The sequence below is a fragment of the Lepisosteus oculatus genome, chromosome 7, assembly GCF_040954835.1.
Source record: "Lepisosteus oculatus isolate fLepOcu1 chromosome 7, fLepOcu1.hap2, whole genome shotgun sequence".
NCBI classification, from domain to species: domain Eukaryota; kingdom Metazoa; phylum Chordata; class Actinopteri; order Semionotiformes; family Lepisosteidae; genus Lepisosteus; species Lepisosteus oculatus.
The window spans coordinates 55,739,808-55,761,030 of NC_090702.1; the positions used below are offsets into that span (position 1 = coordinate 55,739,808).

A 21,223-nucleotide genomic window follows, 5' to 3' on the forward strand; every position below is an offset into this window, starting at 1 on the left:
ACATTACATTATTTTGTCATTTGTTTTTTCTTTGTAACACTGGACATGATGCTTCCTTGCTGGCTATCTGATTGTTAATGATGGGTATGCTGGAAACCAGATTGTTGTTACTGATTATTATTATTATTATTATTATTATTATTAACACCAATTACTGTTATTATTAAAAACAAATAAAAAGAATATTAAAAATACGATACCCAGAGAGGCTCAGATATAGTTAGCGGAAATGCTCAGTTGACACCCCAGGTAGGGTTAGGGTTAGCATTCACACACTACTTAGACAATTTTTAAGCTCAGTGCTGGAGTTTGGGCACAAGTCAGGTTTAGGACGAGTGATTTTTTTCCTCCTATTTGAAAATTTTGCCCTGCATCGGAGTGGTGTCCTATCCAGGGTGTATCCTGCTCTGCGCCCATCGCTCCCGCTCCGCCGTGTCTCCCCTGTGACCCGGAATCGGATGAAGTGGTTACAGAATGGATGCATGGAAAAAAATGGATTTCAGTGCTAAAATTGCTGACAGCTGATTTTTGGTTGGAATAATTATATGACAATTCTAATTATATAATAATTCTGCCACATCCTGCTTGCGGTGGTGTAAGCAGAGGTCTGTTTTTGTACAGTGAACCCGCACTCCGTGTGAGACAGGGAAACGGCAGGCAGTGTGCACACAGGTTCTGTAGCAGGTTGAGGACACGGGCAGGACATGCTGCAGGTCAACAGTCCAGAGTCTCTAACCCAGCACCCAGGCTCTGTAGTCAGAGTAACAGTTCCATGACTGGTCTTCGCTAGGATGCCTCTGAATTATGGGTGGAAAATTCCACTCTAATCATGCAGTTTAACACAAGGGGTTATTATTTTATTTGATACTTGCATACAAAATTATGGAAGCCCGTTTCCGCCAGGGAGTAAAAAAAAACTCGCTATGGTATCTCGCGATTGCGACTTAAAAACTCAGAATTCCGACTTTATATCTCAGAATTGCGACTTAAAAACTCAAATTAATTAAACGATTTTTTTATGGAATCCCAATTCCGCCAGTGAGGCTTCCATAGTACCCGGAAGGAATAGTGGACGGTGGGCTTTTTAAAAAAGGTTTTCAAAAAGTCGCAATTGCGAGATATGAGGTTGTAATTCTGAGATACTTAGTCGCAATTGCGAGATACCATAGCACGTTTTTTTTTTCCAAACAAAATAGAGGTAGCCTAAATGATGCAATCTTCATTTCTTTTAAGCAAAGAAAAATACTTCCTGGTTGCCCTTTTCGTTGAACACAGCATCTGACTGAAGACTCTTCGTCTTGAGTTTGTGATCAGGGCAAAAACAAAAAAACACTGTGTTCATGTATCGAGTTGAGACGCAAGAAACGCCGCTTTGTATGAGAGTCAGGTTGTATATTGTAGCGGATTCGCCCCGGGCAGCGCGGTGAGGGGCAGGGCAGGAGTGATAATGGTCAGGTCGGGGTTTAGGAAGCTGCCCTGTTCAGCTGTCCCACAGTGAAACGGGCGTACAGTCTGATCGGTGCTCTGTCGTTCATTCACAACATCGCCTTTCATTCGCGATGGAGAGCCTGCTCTTGCGTCGGTCTTTACTTTTCCTTGTGCTCCACTGCGGTACTTCAGGTAAGGAAAAGCGTTGCCCTCTCGCCGTGGGAAGTGTGCAGATAGGCATATTGCAGCTGCTTGCTTGTTTAGACTGGAACAGGGACAAAACAGAAGCACAGTTTTGTCAATTGTTTTGTGCGAGAGATTTATTTGTATTATGCTGCACTCGGCCCCCTCATCAATGCCAATGAGTTTCACAAGTTTGCTGCGCGGTTTCGCCCGATCGCTGCACACTGAACGAGGTGCTTACGGTAACAGCCGGGGAGAGACGTTTGTAAGAAACCATGAGATTTTGGTATTTGCATTTTTTTGTTTGTAAAGACGTGTGAATGATTTTCTATTAATTGCTGACTGAGGCGGGGAGGCGCGAAATAGCGGCGTGTTGGTGCGGGTGGAGGGGGGACGAGCCTTCGAGGAAAACCTGGCTGTGATAAAGAGGCTGCATTGGGGTTATGAAGCGCCACCAAATTCAGCAAGAATGGAGGCGCGTCACCATGATTTAGAGGTTCGGAATGATTCTCTCTGTAATAAAGAGAAAAACAGCTGGGTCACCTCCTACCTTTCAGCTACAGGGCCTTGAGCTTGAGTTTATACACGTACTGATAGATCCGGAATAGCGCAGGGTGCATCTTGAAAAATAAAGACTCTGGGTAAGCTGAGTGCTTTGCAAACCGTTTCAGCCTGAAGACGGCTCTCACACCATCTCCTGGTACTGCCCTGCCGGAGGCCCAGAGGGGGGACAGGCTGTGGAGCAGGACTGATCTAGGGTGACTTCTGTAACAGTGCATGTCAGCCAGCCTGATGTGTCCACTGCAGCTGGGACCCCTAGCTCTGCAGTTTTAAACCCAGGGCCCTAACCTCCCCGTTCACCTTGAGCCCAGACAAGGAGACTGATTGTTTCTCACTGAGCCTGAAGCTCACTTTTTCACTTGTGCAGCCTCTTCTCAAAACCCCTCTCTTCAAAGAGGTTTCAAAACGCCCTTTTTCATTTTCCTCCGGTTTGCTCACACAGGTGTCCTGACTCTGAGGTCAGGCCTGTACAGTAGGAGCAGGATTGTGGCTGTGGTGTATTCGACCTCTACAGGCCACAGGCCTTGGTGGGAGATTTACACAATTAAGAGACTGTAAACGAGAGGAGCCTGGTTTTCAAGAGAGCAGGGCTCATGAACCGGAGCACTGAGGGAGGGTCTTTTACAGCATTTAAAAAACAACAGCTTCTTTCAAAATTAGCATCTGCTTTTTCAACCTGTACACCTCGTGTGGAGTTTGCATATAACCCAAAGCGTCATGATTTTCTTTAAATGTGAATGCAAAAATATTGGATTGATTACAGTAATTCACGTCGCTCATAAAGCCTCCCTGTGTCTATTTCTGTCAGTGGTGATTTAATTCACATGTGGAGTAACATACACCTGGGGAGCAGCTGACATGGTTCGTTATGTTTGCCAGCGATGAAGTGATAAAGTTGTTATCTCCAGTGTCTGACTGAAATCAGATGACCTGGGTGAATGTGCATCTCAGAGGTGTCTGCTTTCATTTGGAAGGAGCTTTCATGACGGGAACTCTCTGTCCCACCTTTGTTTGTCAGCGATGCATTCAAAAACTAATTTTTGTTAAAACAAGCACTTCCTCTTTGTGTAATTTGTGGGTTCTTCACTCAAGAGCTGCCTTTCCTGTCTACACAGCATCAGTTCGTTCTCCTGGTTAAAGGCAGAGGGACATTCCCAGTTAGCTGCTGTGACCTTTTACAATTCATAATCCGTTTACATGTGAAAGCAATGACTCATTCAAGTTCAAGTTTGTCATTATACCCATTTACAGGTATATGGTTTAATGAAATGCTATTTAGCTAGCTCTCAGATAAGTAGTACAAAAAACAACAATACAATTGTATAATAAAAGAAAGGGACAACAGGTCGTGTGCAAAAACAACAGGCAATATGCAAAACAACAAAAAGGTAACAGGTAATGTGCAAAACCGCATCAACAAAATGAAATAAAAGGATAGAAATTATGAGGAGTGAGCTTTTTGACACACTATTTCTTTACTGAATAGCTTAGTACTGCTACTATGGCAGAATAAATAAGCATTCAAGTGCAAAAGTATTGTTTTATTGTATCTGAAAAATCAATTAATTGTGTGTAGTCATATGCTCTCCATGTAAAAGATGGTGTTTTTTTACTGATCCTTAATGCATCAAGAAATTATATTATTTCTTTAATGTGAGGACTAATGCAGTCTGTATTTCAACCAGCAGCTGTATCACCCTGCTACTCACAACCGGCAGGCCACTGCAGCTCAGCAGTTTGAGCCTGGTCATTACCTGAATGGGAGACTCCTGGGAAAGCTGAGGTTGCTGCTGGAAGAGGTGTTAGTGGGGCCAGCAGGGGGTGCTCACCCTGCAGTCTGTGTGGGTCCAGTTGCCCTAGTATAGTGACAAGGACACTGTACTCTAAAAAGGTGCCATCCTTTTGATGAGACATAAAAATAGGTCCTGACTCTCATTAAAAATCTCAGGGTGTTTCTCGAAAAGAGTAGGGGTGTTACCCTGGAGTCCTGGACAAATTTCCTCCTGGCCTTCACCAGTCATGGCCTCCTAATAATCCCCATCTCTGAACTGGCTTCATCCCTCTGCTTTCCTCCCTACTACCCTCCTCCCTCCTCCCTACTGGTGTGTGGGGAGAGTACTGGTGTATCATCCAGGTGGGGCTGCACACTGGTGGTGGTGGAGGGGATCCCCATTACCTGTAAAGAGCTTTCAGTGGAGTGTCCAGAAAAGCGTGATATAAACGTAAGGAATAATAATATTATGTCTCGGTGCCTCAAGACAGGCAAACTGAGTGAGGTAATGTTCCCCGAGCTGCACTTTCCAGTTCCGCACAGAGACAAAAGGAAAAAGTCTCATGGTTGATAAATAAATCAGCACAATGTCTTTATTGTCTTAGTCTCTACTTTATTCAGTATAAAATCTAAAAATCAGTAAAAAATAAGAGTAAACTATTATGTTAAACAATTTTTAAAATGAAACTGAATGTAATGAAATTGTAAATTAAAACTTTTAAGTAGTTTTAACATTCAATTTATAAACAAAACAGTCGACAAGTAGCAATAATCTAAAAGCCTAAGTAAGGAAATATACAAGTGTGTGGCATTGCATTGCTAGCATCAGGGAAAATATTATTTTCATCTGATGTATTTCATGTGGTATCTCATAATTATGACACAGGAAATGATCTCATAATTGCGAGATACCAATGGTCATGTGGGTGTATGAACAATCTGTATCATGCTGTGCACTGACAGCACCTAGAAGCTACCGAGAGCTCAGCTGAACAGCGGCCAGTGTTGGTGACCGAGTCCAGAGCTGCAGAATGGGGTTCAGTCATGATGACGTTACAGTTTGTAGCTCATGTGAACACAGTCGTTATAACCAGGAGGAACCCGTTTAACTCAGACCCATCCTTGAACAATTTAAGAGCGTACCAGGTGGTTTCATTCTGTGAAATGTACAGTAAGTGTTTCCATTTGTACCAAAGAAGGTGCAATACTCCAACTCAAATTGAAAATGTAGATTGCACAGAGGGGAATCAAGGCCTTAATAACTCTGAGGGGGGAAAACACACTTCTTTCCTCAATCACCCCTAGCCTCCAGCAACATCTTACAGAAGTGAGTATTTTCAATATACTGTAACATTTTCACTTGTGCAATAACTGCACCCCCTTTGGATCCGAGTTTACGAATTCGTGCCAAAAAGGAATAATTTAACAACGAGGCCTTGTCTTCCTAGGTTGGTTTGGAGTCAGTCCTGTGGTGAGACAGAAGTCGTGTGAGGAGATGAGGAAGGGGGACGTGTATGTGATCGGGACGGAGGAGGAGGCTGGCATGGGCCTGGACTCCTGTGACCAAGACTGGTCTTCGGTGTCGGTAAGACAGGAAGAGGAGAGAGACAGGGGAGAACGAGGAGTGTTGCAGGGGGGATGAGGCCAGATGGGTTCAGATAGATAGATCACTTCGTTGGCCAAGTGAGTTTTCACTTACAAGGAATTTGACTTGGTGAGTCGCTCATACACTATACACATACAGACATACCATATAGACATAGACGCATAACACACGATATACATTTCAGAACTTCAAGACTGTGTCAGAACTCTACCTACGTGTGATAACCATATACATGTATACAGATATTTGAAAATGATAAATAAACCGTCCATAATAAATATCCATATACAGATAATGAGATTATTAATGCAAGTAATGCTGTGGCTGTAAAGTATGTAATCAATATTCAATTTTGATAGCACAATTTAAGTCATGTTCAGTGATTAATAGGGGTGATTAATGAGAGTCACTGCTGAAGAAAAAAGCTGTTTTTGTGTCTTGTGCTCCTGGTGCCAATTGACCTAAATCTTTTCCCTGATGGGAGACATTGAAAACTATAATGGCCAGGGTGAGAGGAGTCCCCAATGATCCTGCCAGCACGCGTCTGGGTCCTGGAGGGTAGGCAGGTCACAGCCTGTGATCCTCTCAGCTGTCCTAACGACATGCTGGAGTCTGTTCTTGTCCTGTGTGGTTACAGAGCCGAACCAGACAGTAATGGAAAAGGAAAGGATGGACTCAGTGAGAGCTGTATAGAACTGGATCATCCTTTCCTGCAACAGATCAAATGTTTCTAATTGTCTCGGGAAGTAAATCGTTTGCTGAGCTTTCTTGGTGACGTTGACTTCCCATTTGAGATCATGAGAAATTGTGGTACCCAGGAACCTAAAAGACGAAACCGTGGTGATTGCTGAGCCTTGAATGAATATTGGAGGAAGAGTTGGGGTGCGTCTCCTCAGGTCTACTATCATCTCCACAGTTTTTGGGGTGTTAAGCTCCAGCTTGTGTTGAGAACGCCAGTCTACCAGTTGATTCTGTCTGTATGTAGACTCATCACCTTCATGAATAAGACTGATTAGTGTCGTATCATCTGCAAACTGGAGGAGCTTCACAGAGCAGGCATTTGAGGTGCAGTCATTGGTGTATAGGGAAAAAAGCAGAGGAGAGAGCACACAGCCCTGTGGTGCTCCTATATTGAGGATTTTTGTCTTTGACGTGTGCTTACACTGTCTACTGTCTGTCAGGAAATTCGTAATCCACCGACAGATGGGTTCTGGCACGGTCAGCTGGGAGAGCTAAGCCTGTAGGAGCTCTGGAATAATAGTGTTAAAGGCAGAGCTGAAATCTACTAATACTATCCTGGGGTAGGTCTTCGGATGGTCCAGATGTTGAAGTAAGTAGTGCAAGCCCATATTGACTGGGTCATCTACAGGTCTATTGGCTCTGTAGGCCAACTGAAAGGGGTCCAGCAGGGGATCTGTGATGCTTTTAATGTGGGCTAGCATGAGCCTTTCGATGGTTTTCATGACTGCAGAAGTCAGTGCAACCGGTCTGTAATCGTTTAGATCCTTGATCTGGGACTTCTTCGGAATAGGTACGATGGTGGAACTTTTACAGCAAGCAGGAACAGTGCAAAGATCCAGTGACTCACTGAAAATGTCTGTAAAAAGTGGTGCTAGTTGATCTGCACAGTACTTTATTGAAGCAGGAGAAACGGAGTCTGGGCCAGGAGCCTTCCTGAGTTTCTTCAGTGACCTCTCTCTTTTTTACCATCCTTCTGCTTCCAGGTCATTTAAAAAATGGGATCTTGCAGTGTTCCTTTAAATCCCGAGAACACCATTCATTTGAAATGCATATATCTCCAACATTTTTTAAAAGCATTCCATGCTAAAATGAACAAGTATCTACAGAAGCTTTGTGGGTTGTCGCATCTGAAGAGGCCCAACAGCTAAAATATGATTTTTTAATTTCCTTTTTACCTTTCAGCAGGAATTCCTGTTCCTGTGCGGCTCACACACTGACAGCTCCCCGCTTGAACCCGTGTTTATAAGTTACGCACTGCAGACACAATTAACCCATGACTATATTATTGCATTCAGCAGAACAAAAACCTTCCATTCATACAGTACAGTAGGTACTTGAGCTTGATCCACTGGTTTTTCACTAGGTGCATCTGAACCTTTAACACCTACCAAGAGCTACAGACTGAACCTGGTCAAACAATCCTGTTTTGCAGGCCTTAGAGAACAACTCCATTCAGCTGGCTTATTTTTACAACTCCACTGCAGAATTCATGAGCCCAGTGGTGCAGCTGTCTCAGCGCAAGATTGTCCTGGATGCGTGCGTAAGCATCGCCCTGCACCTCGAGTGCAGCAAGGTGAGCAGTTTCCATGCTGCAGAGCCACCTGCCCGTGTCCAGCAGGATCTGAGCTGCTCAATGCTCCATCAAACTCATTAAGGCCTAGGTCTCGCTGTATGAGTGCAACTGCCTATACACAGTTCTTCCAAGACAAAACAAAAACAAATGACTTTTTTTCTGTTGCAGAAGGAGTATTTTTTCCGCTTTTTAGGTAAGTGAGAAACCTTCCCTGCTTGCCATGGTGCAGTATGTCCGTTGGCAGGTCTGCCCGTCAGACTGCTGTCCCTGAACATTGGCTTTGTTCGTCTGGTCAGCATTGCGTGCTCTCTGCCCCAAACAGGACCTCGGTGCTCATGAGCAGCGTTGGCGAGCAGAAATAGCTGAACATTTTTCATTGACAAGCTCTAGGGGAGTTAGTTAGAATGAAGTTACACAATGGCATAAAGATTTGCCTTCTTTCTATCCGTGTGAAGTACTTTGTGTGATGTTTGTTTGCATCAGTAGGGTGGTCTTTTAAGAAGTGTATACAGTAGAAAGCAAAGGTTTGTTTGGGAAGGAACAGCTTCAGTCTTTATGGCAATCATTCGTTTTCAATCTAACACCTTCAGTCATCTTTCTCCTCTTCTCTTCTGTTAGTCACTGAAGAGCCCAAAAGGAAACTACGCTTTCTTGGTAAGTTACAGATTTCGAGATGTTAGTCTTCAGAAGCGTATCCTTCTAATAATTCTTGATTAAAATTGTGTATCACATAGAGGAGGGGGCTTGCTGCATCTCTGCCACACTAGGTTTGTATGGTTAATGGAAGTTAAACCCTTTAAAAGCACTGGAGCCCCCTGCACATCTAACATGCCTTTGTTTGTGTGTTTTGTGTGCACTTTACCATTTGTAATGTCTGTTTATCCGGGGTGTTTGTGCAGGTCTGGGAAGTCTGGAAAAGTCTGGAATTAAAAGTGGCTGACTTTTAGATCTGGAAAAGTTTGGAAAAACGAGACATAAGTTTGCAAAAAGTATAGAAAGCCAGATAATTTTCACAATGTAAAGCACAGTCTAGCTTGTAGCTGTATTGTAGCTATAGCCTTCATTTAAATATTAGATTGTGATAAAAGACATCGTAGCCTTCATGCTGAAGCAGAGCAAATTTGTGAACTGCAGCACAGAATTCTGACCTAGTTTACAGAAACAATAAATTCTTTGATTTGTTGCACACAGCTTTGGCCGTTACTAATGTTGCAAACTTGCATGTACTTCAGTAAAGTAAAATGTGCACAAATTTGTGTTCTCTGACTCATCAACTTGTTTGCATTGGTAATTTTAATATTATGATGCACTGTTACCCACAATACCTAAACTAAAAGGGGTTTGTTTTCTCACACGCTGTTAATTTTCTGTTCAAAGCAGCAAAATAAAATGGGAAACTGATGGGAAAACTCACTATGGACATTTTTTTCTGTCCATTAAGCAAAAATTTGGGGTCTGCAAAAAGACAAATTCATAATACAAGAAATTGTATGTAACCAATAAAGTGATCTTTAAAAAAAAGTCTACACTAAAGGAAAGAGAGGAGAAAGAGGATGCACTGTGCAGGCCAGGAGAGCGAGAGCTCATCAGAGCCCTGGGGTGAGCACACCAGGCTCCCTCTGTAATGAAAGCGTTCTTTCCAGACCCTATGTGTACGACACAATCCGAAGTAGTGAGGAAACACTGGGGAATACGGGGATGAAAACAGGGGGGCGTGTCCAAAGTGCGCTGGTGCACGGGGGAGGTGTGGTCGAGGCAAACAATCCAGAGGTAATCCAGACGGTTTGTTCCTCCTATATCTGTTTCAATCTTAAAAGGGACAGAAACTGACGACTGCACCCCAGCTGCCGAATAGCATTAATAGACCTGGCTCACAATCAGGAGAGAGAGGTCATATTTAACAGTTATCTCCCTGACATAAAAGACACTTCAAGTTAAATTCAATGAATGCATGATGATATATATAATGGTATGATATGTTAATGCATGAATGTCTCACGCTGTGCTTTGTCATGTTTAATGTTATTATGGGAATTGTCGTTATTCTCTCCAGGTTTGTGGGTTGCTGGTGTGGTTGCCGTTCTGCTCATTATTGGAGTGCTGTCCTTGGTCACATTCAACAAGTTCAGACAGGCAGGGTGAGTACTGATGGAAGGACATGCAGTAATTTGGTGTCATCGTACAAACAAGTAGGGTCATTCGTCCAGGCTATCTGGGTTACTTGCTATAAGTGTCACGATCAGTTCTTTCCAGACCCTGTGCGGACGACACAATCCAGAATTGTGAGGAAACACTGGGGAAAAAGTCATGCAGGAATATGGGAATGAAAACAGGGGGGGTGTCCAAAGTGCGCTGGTGCACGGGGGAGGTGTGGCCGAGGCAAACAGTCCAGAAGAAATCCAAAGGGGGAATCCAAAACGAAAGCAAAGGTCCATGGCTGTGTAATCCATCCGAAAACCAGGGATTAAAAACAGGTGCCGGGTCGGGACCGGCGGAGGGAACAGGCGCAGGGAGCTAAAAACATAATGGAGCCAGGCGCCACGAGGACCCGGGCTCACACGACGCGGAGATCAGGTGCAGAGCCTCGAGTGAAGTGAGTGAACTGAAACAGGGTGGAAACAAGGAACAGGTGCGGGGAAGAGGCAAACGATGAAGGGCTGGAGCACCCTGAAGAGGAGAGGTTTGCGATCGTGACAATAAGCTAATTGTTCTGAAGCCCTCCTGCAGCCGGTTCTTTAAAGAAGCTTGTCCAGACTAAAGCAGTAACTTCAAGAGCCTGCATCTTTCCAGGGCTGGTGTCATGATCGTAATCCCTCCTTTTAAGGGCGCTCCGGCTCTTTTGTATTTCTCTAATTCCGTGCACCTGCCCCCAGTCCTGCCTTTCCTTATTTAAGCCGGGCACTCTCGCTTCTCTGGGCTCTGCACTGGAAGACAGACCCCTGGAGGTCCGCCTACCACCCTACGCCTGTGGCCTAAGGGCACAGGCCTCCTATCGCCGTCCTGACTCAGAGCGCCTGGCCTCGTCATCCTGCTTTTATTTCCCTGTCCCTGTACTGGGTCCCATTTCAGTTTTTAATTCTGTTTTGTCCCATCTCGATTGGATCACCCAGGTTTGGACTTTTGGACTTCATCCCGGATTTCCCTCCTGGACTCCTTGGACTTGTTCGCCCTGGCTACGCCCCCCGAGCACCAGCTCACCATCGTCACGCCCCCCTGTCTGTCACCCCCTCCTGATCCATGTCGTCCTTTTCCACTTGCTCCCGGATGATACCGTCTGCACAGGGTCCAGAATTACGCTTCGCATTACAGCTGGGGGCTGGAGACAGTGCATTCAGATCTACAGGTACTTGCTGGAGTAGACAGTACGCACAACCCCTCAGGATCTTTTAAATAACATAACGGAACAAGTGGAAAACGTGAATGGGACTGGACTGGAAAAAGTGAAGGACTTGATTCTGAATCGGTAATTTTGAAGGAGAAAAAAATGAATCTGTGTGTTTTCACAAAACCTCAAGCTGTATGTACAATTTAGTTATTTATTAGATGTAGCAGAAAAGCTACTACAGCTTTTAAAGATTTAGGATTTTAAGATTATTTAAAATATGTTGCCTTGAACCATAACCCTGGCACTGCTTCTTTTATTCAAGCCCTCAGGAATGCATCTGAGATGATGAGCGGTAGGTCCTTACTATCACAAACCAGGACATTCTTAAATGAGTCGGTTCCTGATTCCTCCAGAGATGAAATACTCTACAACAGAGCCACGTTGAAGGACCTGCAGGGTGGGCAAGCACAGGACACCTGATGAAGTCACAGCCAATCACCAACAGTGATTATACAGAAGAAACATTGGTCATCTCCAAAACACAGTGACCAGGAACCTGGCCAAAGGAACTGGACACAGGCAGACCTGGCTGTCCAGAGAGGACAGGCCCAGTGACCACAGCCTGGCCAAAGGAACTGGACACAGGCAGACCAGACAGGCTGTGCTCTCAGTGACAATGATGCACTTCCTACTGCACTGTGAGAAATACCTTGGGATTAGAGAAACATTCTTCCCTTAAATAACTAATCTAAATCCAGAATTCCCACACCTGCCAGAATCACAACAACTCCCAGTCCTACTGGGAAAGCGGGGAGGGAATTTAACTGGGCTGCATCCCAGTATGTTCGTATATTTCTGTTACAGCCTGAAGAACAGAGAGCTTGTCTCTCAATAATACAGTGTGTGAACTCCTATCCCAGCCTGAGGAACAGACAAGGAGCCTGTTAGATAGTAATGCTTTATTAACTGTCCAGTGTTATGAAATGTAAATTGTTTTCACTTTAGTAACAATGTCCTTCACCAGCCATGCCAAACAGGCTCTTCGACTGTGAACGAGAAACAGAGGAGACGCTGAAAGAAGGAACATCGTCACCCTTCTCTTTCTCTGAGCTGCTGCCACGTGAGAGGGCCGTGTCCTGATCTTCCTTGGACACCAGAGTCTGGCTCAGTGATCCGGACATGATTGTAGGGATATTGCAGTCCTGTTGGTTTGGGGAAGATCCTGTAGTGAGTTCCTCAGACTAAATACAATATGTCCTAGTTTGAGGATGCCTCTGAAATGCAAAATTCAGTATGCAGATATTTATGTTTTTGATTAATGCTTTGTTATTTTGCCTATAAAAACATTTGTTCTATTGATCAATAAGGTGATACCGTGTCATGGCTGCAAACTTTATGGTAGCGAAATGTGAAAACTGCACAGGTCATACCTCATATCACAGTGGCCTCAATAGTATTTTCCTGTAAGTGTGTGGCAAGTTGTTCCCTCTTCTTTCACTCTGACACCACTCTGATCCAGGAACAATGTACCCCTGTAACCCTGTTCAACATTTGCTGAGTAGCTGGGTGTTTTGTATTAACAGTTATTTATTTGCTCTTCTTTTCAAAATAAAATAGTACTGCAATTCACCGCTTTAACTGTGCAGCAGGATGGGTCTTCCCTTGGTCACAGTGCGCGTAAAACCCAGGGATGGGTTGCGGCGGGGAGGTGTAAGTCCCCCTCTTCACAGCAGCCTGTGTAGATACAGCAGTAGAGGGAGCTGCTGCCTTGTGCAACACCAGGTAAACACCAACAGACTCGGACGCTCTTCTGCTCCTGCAGACGTAGTATTGTACTGAAACTGTCAAACGAGCGCTTCAGTTGCGTCCACAGTTGCGGAACTGTTCAAATCACTGTGAAATCAGTGAATCGCTGTAGTATTGCACGATTTCGCGGGAAGGAATCGCCCCCAGTTCCTTGCCGAATGGGGACGTTTCATGTTCTAGCCTGTCGCAGTGGACAGAAGTTGCCACAGAGAATAAAATATTAATCTTAGTCAAATTGAACTTTATTACAGTTTTACACATACAGTCATTTATGTGGAAACAAAATCTCATCGGCTCACTTTAGATTCGTGCTGTATGGATTCTAGGTGCGGACTTTTGACAGCTTTCATTTCGTCACCCTGTTTGGACTGATGGATATTCAGTATTTGTTGCAAACACTCATGATAAGAATCTGCGGAAACTCTTGAGGAAGACAGAAGTGAAGCAGAGAGATACTTGGCAGGTCAAAGCACACACATTCTCACACGTGATAATATTTTAGTTCCATTTGTTATTTACTGTTCCACAGCGCCCTGCACTGCAGGGTTTACTTGTGGCTACTTAGTCTCTCTCCAGCCAGTGTAGTGCAAAACTGCCATGCTCAAAATCACCAAGAAATGTCAGTTTGTAGGGAAGCTTCTTGAGCATTTCAGGGCCAGTATATACTGTATTTAGAAATTATCCTTTGGGTTCTTCATACAGATTACCATATATGTATTAAACTATGTCCAGTTTAATTGCAACATACATGTTCTGCAAATATTCTACGTTTTGTGTAACCAGAATACATACGGGAAATCCCACAAATGTGTTTTTAGGACAAAGTGTATTTTGCTGTCAAGTAAAAACAGGAAAGAGACAAATGATCAAAGGGTGCCTGCTGATTGACTTTACTCAGAGTCATTAGGTTTGCCATATTAGGGAATAAGCATTCAACTCTGATGCGCCATTGTTAAGAAGCTTCCATAACACTGACCACAGCATAAATATAGGGATTACAAGACAGACTAGAAGATGAGAGAGAGAAAATGGAGGAGAAAATAGAAAAAAAGAAGCAACATTATGAGCATCATCCATCATCCTCGTCTTCTTCAAAAGCTTGCATTGTGCAAAGGATTCTGGATAGGTAATCTGATAAGTATTATATCTGATAAATCTAGAGCTTGCTTATCTTATATTAGGAAATTCCCATTTCATTTACTGGGGAACCTGCATGGTTTAGGGGCACCAATTTGAAGCACTAGGGCAAAGCCCTGAGAACTATTCTAGAGACTACAGGAAATGAATGACAAGGGTACAAGCTATTTTGATAGGGTATTCCTTTATTTTCCTGGAATTGTGCTACCAGGCCAAAACTATCATGATTAATTTACTGTTTGTACTTATCAGGAAAACGTGACATTATTTTGGGTGATTTTAAATGTGGGCAAAACATTTGGAACTCTAATAACACCTACATTTGTCATTTCTTTGTAATTGTAATTTTACCCTCTGTAATTTCTTAGCATTTTTACAGGCAGGTATTGTTTTTTAAGACTTAAGTCGAATTTGGGACTTTTACCAAAAAGTGGTTCTCGATTAAATGTCCACGTCTGCACAAAAAAAAACGCGCCCCTTTCAGTGCGGAATCTCCCGTTCTTTAGGAGTTTCAAAATGCCCGCCTTCATCCTCCCATCATGCCATTCGTTACATTCAAATAGATTTTTCCCCTCTTCCCCACACAACGTGGGGGCCTGAGTATCACTGGGTCAATGGCAACGAACCAGCACGGAGTCAGTACGGCCCTGTCGCGGGATCCTCCCCAGGTGCTCGCTGAATCGCCTCGAAAAAAGGCCGGCCAGCTGATCCTGTTCACGGCACGGCACCAAACATGAAACTGAGGTTCTGCCAACTTTCCCGTGCGGGCCAGAGTCCCTCCTACTACTCCACCGAACTGCTGAGTCTCTGTAGCGGGAGGTGTACCCAGTGCCGTATTTTGAGGGCTGCAGCTGTTGCTCTGGGTTCGCTGCAATAGAGGAGGTTTTCAGTGCGGAGCTTAATTTCAGCAGCCAACAAAATCGCTACGGGACGACCCCCCCGTTAATACGCTGCTTTTCCTACATTGCAACTGACCCACTAGGACCTCTCGGCAGAAAGCAGCAATATAACCCACCGGGGAACACCCGCATCGGCCGGCGACATGCGCTCAAGCTCCCTGCTCCTGTCTCCGCGCTGCCACGTAAGAGGGGTGGAGGGGTGTAACATCTGCGCTCCACCCCGGCACTGAAACTTCACAAAGCAGCCGACTGAGAGACGGAAACTTCACGGACTGCTGGCGGATTGACACAAATCGCGCTGTTTTAACCCTTTGTCATCAAGCGAGGCGTCGCCTCTAACCCTTGTTATTGACAATAAATAAAACTGTTAATACTCGCCACAAAACATCACAAAAAGCACACCTTGAATACTAGTAATAAAACGACTGCTGCAGGTAAAAATTGACACCAGGGTTGTGATTTTTGTTCTGCACGGAAGGTAATGGAGGTTTGTTTTGTTTCAGAATGTAATGAAGGAGTTCTCTGCAAACAAGAGACAACTCTCATTCATAAAATCTTGAAATGTCACGAAATCACGACTGAAGGTTTATTTGCTAATCTGTGCGACTTTGTTTCTCACGGCCAGACCCGGCCACGGATACAGCTCGCATTTCGGCTTCAGGAAGCTCTGCAGCCGTGGAGACCCCCCGGGGCTAGTCGGACTCAGAGCCCAGTTGAATTTGGAGGGTTGCGTTCCGGGCCGCTGTTGCCCCTCCTCTGCAGACACTCCAGCTGCGGAGGCAGAAGACGAGAGACGACACGTCCGCTCGCCGACTCGCCCGCCGTCCCTCCCGAGACTCGCCCGACCCGCTCGGTCCGCCCGCCGACTCGCAGCCCAGCCGCTCTGCCCAGCGACCATGACCTCCGCGAAGCAGAGGACCAAAGCCAACGCCGGCGACAAGAGCTCCCCTCCGCCGCCTGATGACGTGGCGAAGCGCAGCCCCAAGGCGGCCAAGGGGGTCAGCAGCCCGGCCGGCCCGGGGCTCCTGGGCCGGGCGCTGACCGCCGCCTTTTACCTGGCGCTGGTGGCGGCGGCGGCGGGGCTCGCCGGCTTCTACCTGCAGAGAGTCCGGGACGAGCTGAGCCAGACCAGCCGCAGGCAGGAGGCGGCGGCGGCCAGAACCGAGGAGCTGGCGAAGACGGTGGAGGCTGTCCTGCAGCAGGTAAGCACCCCACCCCCCCAGACTCCTGCCGCCGCGTCCCGACCAGGTACTGACTGAAGGGGGCACAGGCGGGTTGGATCAGGTCCGAACCAAACAAGAGGTCGCCTGAGGGGGATCAGTCATCTGGGGAACGTGGGAGGAGAGAGCTCGGAAGCGAGTTGAGGATTTTGAGAAATGCGTTAAAAAAAGTGAAGCCTACTGAAATGTATACCGTATTAATTGTTCCGGTATCTGCAAAGTGGAATCTGTGCAATTTATAAAAGTTATCCGAGTTAAACGTTCACTGAGTTAATGTGCGCTAAGTACTGTGTTTTAAACTGACTTCTGAGTAACGGGAGGAATGCGGGCTGGTCGGTATCCGATTTTCCTCGTCTGCATCAAAGCAAGTCCAGGGATCTATTAATCAGATTTACGCGTAGAAATAATATACACAACAAACCTCTCGGGTGTCTAGATTGTTTCTGTTTAAAAGGGATTTATATAATCATCAATTAGGCGGCTGGAAGAGGTCCTTGGATCGATTACCTACTGCCTAACGAACCGGCTACACGGCACGACCAGCCCCTCTTGTCTCTGAACTTTGTTCTAATCGTCCAGTGCGATATGTAATCACTCTTAATTTCACATCTTCTTCCCCACAGTAGATTTGTGGATTTAGATCTGTTGCACTAATATCATTATTACTCCCATCTGTCTTCTCTAAAATCACGGTGGAAAACGCGAGATCGTGGAAGTAACCGAGTGACGGTGAAACGCGCCTGCAGAGGAAGGGGGGTATCTGTATTACTCGGGCTGACTGTGGTCTTGAGCTGACTTCGTTAGCAATGCGCATTAAGAGCGCACTGCAGTGTACTGTAGAGACAGACGATTCTCCCCGTTAGAACGATGCGTTCTGTTTAATGGAGTTCAGATTATCACAGGAGGTGAAAAAGGTTTCCTGCTGAAGAAATAATTGTATCAAGTAGTGTGTATTCACCGTCAGGTTCAAGGGCTGTGACCTGGTGCGGTTCTGAATGCGTCAGAGATAGAATAAATCGAGGTGGGGATGGCTGACTCAACTCTGTAGGTACCATAGTCCTTCCTGGTTATCTTATCTCAGATACTGGGAAAAAAAGGGCTATGATAATATAATGTATTTCTCTGCATCTCTCAGAGGAGCAGGGTTGATATGCCCTATTGTCCTGACTAAATATCCACTCCAGGTTTGTTTAGGCTCCTGCCTAAAACTCCCCTTAACTCATTCAGTGATTTTCTCACTCCTCCACGTGATCTGTGCAGAGGGGCTGCAGTGAATTTCCCCCAAGGTGTCAAGAGCTTTGAGATCCTTTTGGGTGAAAAGTGTAGTATAAAGTTGCAAGGGATGATTATTATGATTGTTGCTCAAAGCCAGATCTCAGCCAAACCACAGTGCTGGCATCACATTTCAGACAATTTTCTGAACAGTAAATTAGCAGCGACTTCACATCTCCACACCACATTAATGGTTACAAAGTCTTCCAGTATAAAAGTGTAAGAAGCATGCAACAATTCATTGCACTCACAAATCTGAAGTTAAAACAAAGTGAAGTTAAAGCCTACTGGGACTGTAGATCTTTTACCAGGAATAGCGAACGCCTGCACTATTCTGTAATGTTTTATAATCCTCCTGTCACACTCGGCTGTTCTCTGCGTGTCAGTGCTGAGGTTTGCCAGCAGGGGTTCCCCTGGACCCACAAGGCTCGCACTCATTTGAGCTTTCATGTGGTGGAAGCCAGGTGAGATCTCGGGATCAAGAAATGAGACTAATTAGCTAATTAACAGGCTAGATGAGCTGAGGGGCCTCCTCTCTTTTGTAATCTTCCACTGTTGTTGTTTTTTGTGTTTTTGCAAAATGCCTGCTAAGACTTCACAGGACCGTTGGGATACAAGTGCTTGCTGGTCAGGCACAGGCTTGCTGAATGCCCGCTACGGTCTGGGATGCCACGCAGTAACAGGCTCTTTGTCATTGCAGGTGGACACCATGAGGCTCACGGTCGGCAGCTTCGAGTCCTCTTTAAAGGACGGCCAGAGCGAGCTGGACAAGACCAACCGGGCCGTGAGGAAGGGCGAGGCGGAGACCCGCCGGATCGAGGAGGTCCTCCACAAGCTGCAGAACGAGATCCTGAAGGACCTGTCGGACGGCATTCGGGACGTGAAGGAGGCCCGGGAGAGAGACTTCTCATCCCTGGAAAAGACCGTGGAGGAGAGACTGACGGAGCTCACGAAGTCCATTAACGACAACGTCGTGGCGTTCACCGAGGTGCAGGGCGAAACGCAGAGCGAGGTGCAGACCCTCAGGGAGAAGGTGCAGGCCGTTGAAGGCCTGAGCGCGCTGAAGCACGAGCTTCTGGCCGTCTCGACGGCGGTGGCAGACCTGCGCGCCAGCAGTGAGGGTAAAGTCGAGGTGGCAGAGTCCTTGAAGGCGCAGGTAAGCTCTCTGGAGGAACGGCTTCAGACGAGGACCAGGGAGGCCGAGTCCACTGTCCAGGAGATGGAGGAGGTGAAGGCCGCAGTGCAGGTCACGACCAGCTCCCTCAGGGAGTCCCTGTCTGCCACTGAGGCCTTCCTCCAGTCTCTGTCGGGACAGGTCAAGACCCTGGAGGACGGCCTCCAGGAGGCCACAGCCACCCTTCGAGCCCTGGAGCAAAACCTGCAGGCTAAAACCGCCAGCGCCGCTCAGGGCAGAGAAGACTGGGAGCTCAGGTTAAAAACTGTAGAGGAGAGCGCAGAGTCTCTCGTCGCCTCCGCCGCTGAGCAGTCCGAAAAGCTGGAATCCGTCCTGTCCAAGTACGACTCGCACGAAAGCGCGCTGGCCACGCTGAGCCGGGACCTGCAGACGCTCAGGCCCTCCGGCTCAGGAGCGGAGGACACCGACGTGCTCAGCGCCGTGAGGAAGATAACAGAGGCACAGGAGGCCTTCAGCGGTGATCTCGGCGTGCTGAAGAACAGTCTGGACAAGCTCCAAAACGCAGTCTCAGCGCAAGACCGCGCGCAAAAGGAGCTGTCATCCCTGGACGAGGGCCACAAACAACAGGCCGTGGAGCACGGGCAAAGACTGGCGACGCTGGAGGAGGCCATGAAGGGGCAGACAGTGGCGGACAGCGTCGGGGACCTGCAGGCCTCTGTCAGCCAGGCCAAGAATGACCTGCAAAGGCTGAGGACTGCAGTAGACAGTCTCGTGGCCTACTCAGTAAAGATTGAAACGAACGAGAAGGACATCGGGTCCCTCAAGACTCTCATGGATGAAACTAAAGCTTCTGTGGAGGCACTTTCCATTAAACTAGAGTTAGTCCAGGAGAAGGTCTAGTACAGCCCTAGGGCTTCACTGCCACACACAGTTAAAGTAGCATTAGAAGGTGGACTACTGTTGTTTGAATTGAAGCCACGCATTCGGACCGCACTGTAGGTTTGTTTCTGTCGCATTGTCTGAAAGGAATGTTTCTCAACATGCAGAGCCACTGCAAAGAGCTGCAGGATGAGCTCAGGTACAGGGCCTTCGGAACTAACAAAATGAGATGAGTTTGCAGGCTGTGTACCAACAATTTTCTAACAAAATAAAGTTTTACCACAAAACCTGTTTTGCATAATCGGCCACCGTTCTGTCTTTAGCGCTCTGGGTAGTGCTGCTCCGTCCTGGTGAACCTGCAGGTCTTCAGTGAGAATCGGCTCTTAACGGGCTGAATCAGTGTCATTGGACAGATTTAGCAGGTTCTCCCAGGTCTCCCAGTTCTCCCAGACACACTGGCCCTGCAGGACTGGATAGCCCTGTCCTGCGGCACCACTGTTTGGTTGTGTTCTAGCTTAGCTGTTCTCTGAATCCCCACTGCTAACCGGCAATTTTTCATTGATTTTGAAGCTTAGACTTTTGGTTGACTTGTTTCTGGACTCAGTCCTCAAACTCAGTCACTCTGAAGTGCTTCAAAAATACTTCAAGTTCAACTTTTCCCATCACCTCCAGCATAGAGAATTGTAAGCCGCCTCTACTCAAGCTGTTTACCTTAATGACTGACAGACAGACTACAGGACCGGGGCTGGGAAGTCCTGGGATAGAGATGGTATTCCTACAGGACCGGGAAGTAGGAATTCCTACTGGGAAGCGCTGGGATAGAGACAGTGTTCCTACAGGACTGGGGCTGGGAAGCTCTGGGATAACAATAATAATTATTAATTGCTTACACTTATATAGCGCTTTTCTGGACACTCCACTCAACTGCTTTACAGGTAATGGGGATCCCCTCCACCACCACCAGTGTGCAGCCCCACCTGGATGATGCGACGGCAGCCATAGTGCGCCAGAACGCTCCCCACACACCAGCTCTCAGTGGGGAGGAGAGCAGAGTAATGAAGCCAGTTCAGAGATGGGGATTATTAGGAGGCCATGATTGGTAAGGGCCAATGGGAAATTTGGCCAGGACGCCGGGGTTACACCCCTACTCTTTTTGAGAAACGCCCTGGGATTTTTTAATGACCACAGAAAGTCAGGACCTCGGTTTACGTCTCATCCGAAGGACGGCGCCTGTTTACAGTATAGTGTCCCCGTCACTATACTGGGGTATTAGGACCCACGTGGACCGCAGGGTGAGCGCCCCCTGCTGGCCTCACTAACACCTCTTCCAGCAGCAGGATAGAGACAGTGTTCCTACGGGACTGGGGCTGGGGTAGCTCAAGAGTAGCTCATATTCCTTTTATTATCTTTGGAAGGTACCATGCCAAAATGGGAACATTTAGGCCTGGGGTCCCTACCCCCAGTCCTGGAGAGCCCCAGTCTAGCAGGGCTGTCCAGTCCCAGTCCCAGAGGGGTCAGTCTGTCTGTAGCAGGGCTGTCCAGTCCCGGTCCTGGAGGGTCAGTGTGTCTGTAGCAGGGCTGTCCAGTTTAATGGGTTCTTCCAGTTCTTCAGGTGTTGGAAAATTTAAGGAAAAAAAAAACAGCAGACACACAAGTCTCCCAGGCCAAGACAACCTTTTTCTAAAGT

At 46.6% G+C, this 21,223-nt stretch overlaps 2 protein-coding genes across 7 annotated transcripts; both read left to right on the forward strand.

The window, feature by feature from the left end:
- Window positions 1–1,035: 1,035 nt before the first annotated feature.
- LOC138240837 (uncharacterized) lies at window positions 1,036–12,826 on the forward strand. 5 transcript variants are annotated; one of them, XR_011190119.1, is made up of 7 exons: window positions 1,046–1,620; window positions 5,392–5,528; window positions 7,723–7,863; window positions 8,482–8,517; window positions 9,917–10,001; window positions 10,974–11,206; window positions 11,511–12,826. XR_011190119.1 is itself a non-coding variant. In XM_069192839.1 (6 exons), exons 1-6 carry the CDS (start codon window positions 1,560–1,562, stop codon window positions 12,238–12,240), a joined length of 507 nt encoding a protein of 168 aa, XP_069048940.1. In that variant the 5' UTR covers window positions 1,036–1,559; the 3' UTR covers window positions 12,241–12,826. The 5 variants fall into 5 exon arrangements, 4 of the variants coding, with proteins under 4 accessions (XP_069048940.1, XP_069048938.1, XP_069048937.1 ...); XM_069192839.1 differs by lacking the exon at window positions 10,974–11,206 and having other exon boundaries at window positions 1,036–1,620; window positions 12,194–12,826; XM_069192837.1 differs by lacking the exon at window positions 10,974–11,206.
- Window positions 12,827–15,355: 2,529 nt separating this feature from the next.
- Window positions 15,356–19,823, forward strand: ckap4 (cytoskeleton associated protein 4). 2 transcript variants are annotated; one of them, XM_006633118.3, is made up of 3 exons: window positions 15,356–15,464; window positions 15,656–16,232; window positions 18,223–19,823. In XM_006633118.3, the coding sequence occupies exons 2-3, from the start codon at window positions 15,927–15,929 to the stop codon at window positions 19,555–19,557; spliced, it is 1,641 nt and encodes a 546-aa protein (XP_006633181.2). In that variant the 5' UTR covers window positions 15,356–15,464; window positions 15,656–15,926; the 3' UTR covers window positions 19,558–19,823. The 2 variants fall into 2 exon arrangements, with proteins under 2 accessions (XP_006633181.2, XP_015207338.2); XM_015351852.2 differs by having other exon boundaries at window positions 15,418–15,508.
- The last annotated feature ends 1,400 nt before the right edge of the window (window positions 19,824–21,223 follow it).